The 8,597-nt window shown below is 43.7% G+C and overlaps 1 protein-coding gene across 1 annotated transcript in view; it reads left to right on the top strand.

Annotated features, from left to right (window-relative positions):
* The first annotated feature begins 1,403 nt into the window (after nt 1-1,403).
* The window catches only part of slc25a14 (solute carrier family 25 member 14), an 84,027-nt gene continuing 76,833 nt past the window's right edge, over nt 1,404-8,597 (top strand). The window contains exons 1-3 of the mRNA XM_072504951.1: nt 1,404-1,519; nt 2,433-2,515; nt 4,820-4,967. Of these exons, the coding sequence (XP_072361052.1) occupies nt 2,452-2,515; nt 4,820-4,967 (212 nt within the window). The 5' untranslated portion in view covers nt 1,404-1,519; nt 2,433-2,451. The remainder of the gene's footprint in view (nt 1,520-2,432; nt 2,516-4,819; nt 4,968-8,597) is intronic.

Below are 8,597 nucleotides of genomic sequence, written 5' to 3'. Positions count from 1 at the left end.
ACAAATAGGTTCGACCAAGAAGAGCCAATGGATGGTATCTATCTTGACTTCCAAAAGGCCTTTGATAAGGTGCCTCACGGGAGACTGCTGAGTAAAATAAGGGCCCATGGTATTCGAGGCAAGGTACTAACATGGATTGACGATTGGCTGTCAGGCAGAAGGCAGAGAGTTGGGACAAAAGATTATTTTTCGGAATGGTAACTGGTGATGAGTGGTGTCCCACAGGGTTCAGTGTTGGGGCCACAGCTGTTCTCTTTATATATTAACGATCTAGATGACGGGACTGGGGGCATTCTGGCTAAATTTACCGATGATACAAAGATAGGTGGAGGGGCAGGTAGTATTGAGGAGGTGGGGAGGCTGCAGAAAGATTTAGACAGTTTAGGAGAGTGGTCCAAGAAATGACTGATGAAATTCAACGTGGGCAAGTGCGAGGTCTTGCACTTTGGAAAAAATAATAGAGGCATGGACTATTTTCTAAACGGTGACAAAATTCATAACGCTGAAGTGCAAAGGGACTTAGGAGTCCTAGTCCAGGATTCTCTAAAGGTAAACTTGCAGGTTGAGTCCGTAATTAAGAAAGCAAATGCAATGTTGTCATTTCTCTCAAGAGGCTTGGAATATAAAACCAGGGATGTACTTCTGAAGCTTTATAAAGCATTAGTTAGGCCCCATTTAGAATACTGTGAGCAATTTTGGGCCCCACACCTCAGGAAGGACATACTGGCACTGGAGCGGGTCCAGCGGAGATTCACACGGATGATCCCAGGAATGGTAGGCCTAACATATGATGAACATCTGAGGATCCTGGGATTATATTCATTGGAGTTTAGGAGGTTGAGTGGAGATCTAATAGAAACTTACAAGATAATGAATGGCTTAGATTGGGTGGACGTAGGGAAGTTGTTTCCATTAGCAGGGGAGACTAGGACCCGGGGGCACAGCCTTAGAATAAAAGGGAGTCACTTTAGAACAGAGATGAGGAGAAATGTCTTCAGCCAGAGTGGTGGGTCTGTGGAATTCATTGCCACAGAGGGTGGTGGAGGCCAGGACGTTGAGTGTCTTTAAGACAGAAGTTGATGAATTCCTGATTTAGCGAGGAATTAAGGGCTGTGGAGAGCAGGTAAATGGAGTTGAAATCAGCCATGATTGAATGGTGGCGTGGACTCGATGGGCCGAATGGCCTTACTTCTGCTCCTATGTCTTATTGACCCCATGTTGAGTCGGGGCCGGCACGCATAAGAAGTTCCCCACGCATGCGCAGGATGCGACGGCGTGAACCGCTCCAGCGCCGTGCTGGTCCCCTGTGGCCCCCTGCACTCTCTCTCTGTGTGCTGACTCTCTCTCTCTCTTTCTCTGTGTGCTGACTCTCTCTCTCTCTCTGTGTGCTGACTCGCGCTCTCTCTCTCTCTCTCTGGGGTTTCCGTGGTAACCGCAGTTCTGGTTGGCAGGCGGCCATTTTGAGCATTTCCGGGTCAGAGCGGAAGTTGCTGCTCCGCGGGCGCAGAGTTGGAGTCAGGTGAGGGAAATCAACTAACCGTTAAAGATAAAAATATAGATAGCCATAGAGACTGATATATATCCATACAAATAGGGTGACTCCTGTGAGATATAACCTTAGACCTCATAGATATTCCCAGATAGTTAGTGTACATATTCCTTCTATACATGTACCCAACGTGTTTGCGTCTCAGATATACGGTCCTATAGATGTGTCCCTTACAGATATAACCATCGACCCCCATAGTATACCCAGAAAGATAGAATACATATTCCCAAAGAGTCTGAGACCCAGATAGATATACCCATAGGGTCTGATATAGAGACCCAGGTAGACAACTTCTTCGACAGATATATCTCCACACTAATGTACATATCCGTACAGATATATACAACACCCTCACATATATACATCTAGATAAACATAAACCCATGTAGATACAGATACCCAGCTGGATATAGACTTACAGTTATAGACCCAGATAGATATAGATTAATGTGCACCCCCAGATATTTATAGATAGATATAGACCCCCAGATAGATAAAGGCACATTTAAACTGTGCCCTCTCATATGTACACCCATTTGGACACGTATATACCCACATAGCTACAGAATTATACGCCACATCTCTTCCTCTCCACACATCCCACTCCCCCTTCATACCCATATAGATATATAACCCCAGATAGATATATGAACAGATATAGGTACTCATATGTTATGTATACACACATATACCCCCATATAGATATGCAAACTGTCAGGCACATAGAGATATCTACCCCCCTGACACACACATACACAGCAGAGTAATTTGGTGCTGTTCATTGAAGGTAACCACAGCATCCAAACCTGCATCTGGACAATATGGAATTGTATCTTTCATTGTTTGACCTGGACTGTGTGCCCCATGTTTACTCTGAATATAGAAGTTGTGAAGACTGGGAGATGTCCAACCTAAACTGGAAACCTTTTGTCTATGGAGGCCTGGCTTCTGTCACTGCAGAGTGTGGTAAGTTTCATTATCCCTCTGCAAATGCATTTGTGTTTCCAGTTGCTAACTTGCCAGAATGTTCATGTCAGAACGGAGAAAACAAGTCTGAGCATCACTAGAACATAATCCTGCTCCTGCACTCACTCAATATCCAAATACATAATGTCCTTACATGGGTTACTGTACTGGCTGATTTCATCTCTTACTTCCCCCACTCTCCTTGCAAGGATAATGAAGCCTGGAAATTGAGCGTAGACCAACAAAGTTACCTCGCGATAAATTTATTGTTTTGAAAATCACTTGTCATTAATTGCTGGCTGTATTGTGACTGTGTCTTGAAACCTCAGCACAGTATCACACACTTCTAGTAGGTGGTCTAATAGTCCATTATGAGGAAGCACCAGAAGCGGAACACTTAATTGGCTGATACTGAGAGTATCAATAACCACAAATAATGTGCATTATAGTCCCCTTGGACTAGACCCTAAAAGTGTATTTATTCAAGGACGTTAGTACGTGGGAACAGCACCAGGATCTTGTCCATGTCTCTTTGATTCGGACATATATTGTCCATTCCCTGCCTGAGGGGACTGGAAGCACCTTCACCACACGGCCAATAGCAGTTTATAAAGAACAACAGCTTGAGATAGCCAGGAAATGCTTGCTTTGCCGAGGCACCCAGATCTCAAGACTCAGTAACATGTTCAGACTGCCTGGGATTCGAGGGTGGGGGACGAGCTGTGTACATGTAATACTTTCAGGATTGTTTCCATTGAACTGGAATTATACTCGTGTCTCTCCAGAATGTGGGTTCTGCACCCCCGGCGATGCATTCCAGATCCTAGCCACTCACTACGTCAAATATTTTTCCTCATGTTGCCACTGCTTATTTGTCAATTATCTGAAATCTGTGCCCTTTTGTTCTTGATCCTTCCACCAGATTTTCCCTATTTATTCTGATATGGGAAGTTTTATTACATTGAGGTGTTTTTTTTTAAAGTAAGTTGTTCTGTGGCATCCTGATTGCCTTATTGTCCTAAAGGTCAGGTGTTGGACTGAAATGACTCATGTCAGATTGGACCAAATACAAATCAATACACACATTTATTTTCTTGAATATACAAACAAATCATCTTCCAATATTCCAACAAGATTTTTTGTTTCATTTCTCATAACATGAAAACATCACACTTTTTGCTTCTGATACTCCCTGATAAAATGAAGGTACAGTTGAACTGACTGGCGCTCACTTTAAAGATCCCTGCTCTGTTTTAAAGAGAGTCAATAAGAGATTCACTATCCTACTTCCAGTTTGGTGTTGATTATTGGCTGCTTTTACTGAGGCAGTCAAACAAGCACCTTCCTTCTGGTTCCATGAACACTGCATTATTTGATCAACTCAGTCATCCGAATGAAACTAATGTTACACGATAGATGTAAATAGCTCCAGAAAATGTTCAAATCTACTAATGACCCACTTGCCCCAAACCGATAGCGATGACCATGTTAAAGGCTAGGCTGTTTACCTTTTGGAAAGCCCATTATACTGAATAAATTCAGTGGCTCCAGACAGTGTGACCCTTAATATCAAAAACGTCACTTACAGTAGAACATACCCAGTTCAGTATGAATGTGAAAAGGTGATTGAGTTTTTGGTTTACAGACTATCAGATGAGCACTTGCTGTTGGCTTTCTTTCATTCTTTAAATTTGAGAACAGTCTGTCCTGTCCATGTTAATTCTGATTAACGCTAATCACTGATTGAAATGGCAACCCAATTCAGTGCAGACGTGCATGTGCCCTTTGACTTGGCCACAGCCTTTTGACGTGGTCACAATATACAGATTCATTAACCTAAATAAAGATGTACTGCATTAAATGTTTTTCTGATTCATTACCCCCATCCACTGACTTCACCAACTGACCTCCCCACACCTCAATATCTTCTGTCTAGTGATCTCTTGATCTTGTTTAAACTATGCGTCACTGCATTAACCTGCCCAACAGCTCCACTATGCTTTGGATGGGCAAGGTTCCTTTTATTCATCTCACTGGCGTTTAACTTGTGTGTCCTGCAGTATGAATACTTAATTGCAGTGAACAGTTTGCTCTGGATAGCTTTGTTCATTGTCCTGTCTGTGAAACTGCAGCAAGTCTCTGCAGAATGCCTGGCCCAACACCCTTCTGCTTGTAGTTTGTGAGATGGAATGGTTCTGTGTGACTACTTTATCACAGGTATGTTTCCCTGAAAGTCCCATAAGCCTTTCTTGTTCTGTCTTGTTTTTTTAAAATTAGTAAAATGTTGTATTTTCTTCAATCTAGGAACTTTTCCAATAGACCTCACAAAAACTCGCCTGCAGGTCCAGGGCCAGTTTATTGACTCTCATTTCAAAGAAATTAAGTACAGAGGAATGTCACATGCCTTACTCAAGATATGCAAAGAGGAAGGATTGAGAGCTCTGTATTCTGGGTAAGTTAAGCACACTTTGAATCTAATGTGATTCAAAATGAAGACGAAGGGAGATTTAATCAGATCAAGATGGGTTTTACAGAATGATTTCCTTCTGCACTGTGACCATTTGGCCCATTGTGTCTGTAAATAATCCAGTGAATGATGAGTTTCTTCTGTAATGTGTGGAACCATCAAACAATCAACATGTGTGAAAGATAAGGAGGGGAATGTTCTACCAAGTAACACACAGTCCTTTTGTAATACATAGGAAAACATAACACTTGTTTTCACCTGCACACTCATGACATCCGGGTCTGCCTCACAATCACTTCTCTCGAGTCCTCCACTGTTGCTAAATTGTCATGTTGCTTGTTCATCGTTCAGTGCTGGATGAGCAGAAATTAGCTGCAGTTAAATACGGGGAAAGCAAGTTATTCTCTTCACTCCCCACCACAATCTCCATTCCCTAGCTGCCATCATCATAGCGACTTTCCCAATTTCATAGCGAGTGGATTTGAGTATAGGAATAGGGACAGGGATGTTTTACTGCAGTTGTAGAGGGCTTTGGTGAAACCACACCTGGAGTATTGTGCAGTTCTGGTGTCCGTATTTAAGGAAGGATGTTCTTGCTATGGAGGAAGTGCAGTGAAGATTTACCATGCTGATTCCAGGGATGGTGGGACTGTCATATTAAGAGCGACTAAGTCAGTTAGGATTAAATTCATTGGAGTTTAGAAGAGTGAGAGGGGATCTCATAGAAACTTATAACATTCCAACAGGATTAGACTGGGTTGGTTCAGAAAGAATGCTCCCGATGGTGGGGGTGTCCAGAACTAGGGATGGCAATTTGAGGATAAAGGTGTGCAAAATTATGAGGGCAAGAGATAGAGTGGATAGGATAAAATAGTTTCCCTTGGTGGAGAATTCGAGAACCAGGGGACATAGATTCAAGATACGTGGCAGAAAATATAGAGGGGACATGAGAAAGAACGCCGAGGGTACTGGGCGTCTGGAATTCATTGCCTGAGCTCATGGTGGAGGCAGAGACCCTAAACTCTTTTTAAAAAAGTATCTGGATCTGTCCATATCCCAGTAACCCCACGTAACCTTTTGGATACGAAGGGGAAATTTAACATGACCAATCCATCGAACCTGCACATCTTTGGACTATGGGAGGAAACTGGAGCACCCAGACGACACCCACTCAGACATGAAGAGAATGAGCAAACCCCACACAGTAACCCAAGGCTGGAATGGAACCCGAGTCCCTGGCACAGTCAGACAGCTGCCTGATTATGATCGTGGCCTATCATCCAACTCAGTACCCTAATCCTGCTTTTTCTAAATATCCTTTGAACCCCTTCACCGTAAGTGCTATATCTAACTGCTTCTTGAAAACATAAAATGCATGTTTAGCCTCAACTACTTCTTGTGGTAACGAATTCCACAGGCCAACCACTCTCTGGGTGAAGACATTTCTCCTTATCTCTGTCCCAAATGGTTTATCCCGTATCAAAGAACAAAGAAATGTACAGCACAGGAACAGGCCCTTCGGCCCTCCAAGCCCGTGCCGACCATGCTGCTCGACTAAACTACAATCTTCTACACTTCCTGGGTCCGTATCCCTCTATTCCCATCCTATTCATGTATTTGTCAAGATGCCCCTTAAATGTCACTATCGTCCCTGCTTCCACCACCTCCTCCGGTAGCGAGGTACAGGCACCCACTACCCTCTGTGTAAAAAACTTGCCTCGTACATCTACTCTAAACCTTGCCCCTCTCACCTTAAACCTATGCCCCCTAGTAATTGACCCCTCTACCCTGGGGAAAAGCCTCTGACTATCCACTCTGTCTATGCCCCTCATAACTTTGTATACCTCTATCAGGTCTCCCCTCAACCTCCTTCGTTCCAATGAGAACAAACTGAGTTTATTCAACTGCTCCTCATAGCTAATGCCCTCCATACCAGGCAACATTCTTGTAAATCTCTTCTGCACCCTCTCTAAAGCCTCCACATCCTTCTGGTAGTGTGGCGACCAGAATTGAACACTATACTCCAAGTGTGGCCTAACTAAGGTTCTATACAGCTGCAACATGACTTGCCAATTCTTATACTCAATGTCCCGGCCAATGAAGGCAAGCATGCCGTATGCCTTCTTGACTACCTTCTCCACCTGTGTTGCCCCTTTCAATGACCTGTGGACCTGTACTCCTAGATCTCTTTGACTTTCAATACTCTTGAGGGTTCTACCATTCACTGTATATTCCCTACCTGCATTAGACCTTCCAAAATGCATTACCTCACATTTGTCCGGATTAAACTCCATCTGCCATCTCTCCGCCCAAGTCTCCAAACAATCTAAATCCTGCTGTATCCTCTGACAGTCCTCATCGCTATCCGCAATTCCACCAACCTTTGTGTCGTCTGCAAACTTACTAATCAGACCAGTTACATTTTCCTCCAAATCATTTATATATACTACAAAGAGCAAAGGTCCCAGCACTGATCCCTGTGGAACACCACTGGTCACAGCCCTCCAATTAGAAAAGCATCCCTCCATTGCTACTCTCTGCCTTCTATGGCCTAGCCAGTTCTGTATCCACCTTGCCAGCTCACCCCTGATCCCGTGTGACTTCACCTTTTGTACTCGTCTACCATGAGGGTCCTTGTCAAAGGCCTTACTGAAGTCCATATAGACAACATCCACTGCCCTACCTGCATCAATCATCTTAGTGACCTCCTCGAAAAACTCTATCAAGTTAGTGAGACACGACCTTCCCTTCACAAAACCGTGCTGCCTCTCACTAATACGTCCATTTGCTTCCAAATGGGAGTAGATCCTGTCTCGAAGAATTCTCTCCAGTAATTTCCCTACCACTGAAGTAAGGCTCACCGGCCTGTAGTTCCCGGGATTATCCTTGCTACCCTTCTTAAACAGAGGAACAACATTGGTTATTCTCCAGTCCTCCGGGACATCCCCTGAAGACAGCGAGGATCCAAAGATTTCTGTCAAGGCCTCAGCAATTTCCTCTCCACCCTCCTTCAGTATTCTGGGGTAGATCCCATCAGTCCCTGGGGACTTATCTACCTTAATATTTTTTAAGACACCCAACACCTTCTTTTTGGATCTCAATGTGACCCAAGCTATCTACACACCCTTCTCCAGACTCAACATCTACCAATTTCTTCTCTTTGGTGAATACTGATGCAAAGTATCCTCAGACTTTGACCTGCCTCAGAGCAGAAGTTACTGCTGTTGTCTTTTTGTTTCTGCGTCACACACTCTGACACACCCAGTCCATACTGAACAAGTTTTCCAGAAGACTTTTATTCCTAGAAGGTAAAAATTTACAAACTGATTCTAAACTGGGGAAAGGCAAATGACGACATCATTCGACAGGAATTGAAGAATTTGGATTGGGTGTGGCTGTTGGAGGGTAAATCAACATTGGACATGTGGGGGTCTTTCAAGCGACAGTTGATTAGGATTCAGGAAAAGCACGTTTCTGAGAGAATGAAGGATAAATATGGGAAGTTTAGGGAGCCTTGGATAACGATGATTATTGTGAACCTCATCAAAAAGAAAAAGGAGGCTTTTATGTGGTCTAAAAGGGTGGGAACAGTGGAAACCCTGAGGAGTACAGAGA

Source organism: Scyliorhinus torazame, chromosome 5 (genome assembly GCF_047496885.1).
Source record: "Scyliorhinus torazame isolate Kashiwa2021f chromosome 5, sScyTor2.1, whole genome shotgun sequence".
NCBI classification, from domain to species: domain Eukaryota; kingdom Metazoa; phylum Chordata; class Chondrichthyes; order Carcharhiniformes; family Scyliorhinidae; genus Scyliorhinus; species Scyliorhinus torazame.
This window is presented reverse-complemented; position numbering and strand designations above follow the sequence as displayed.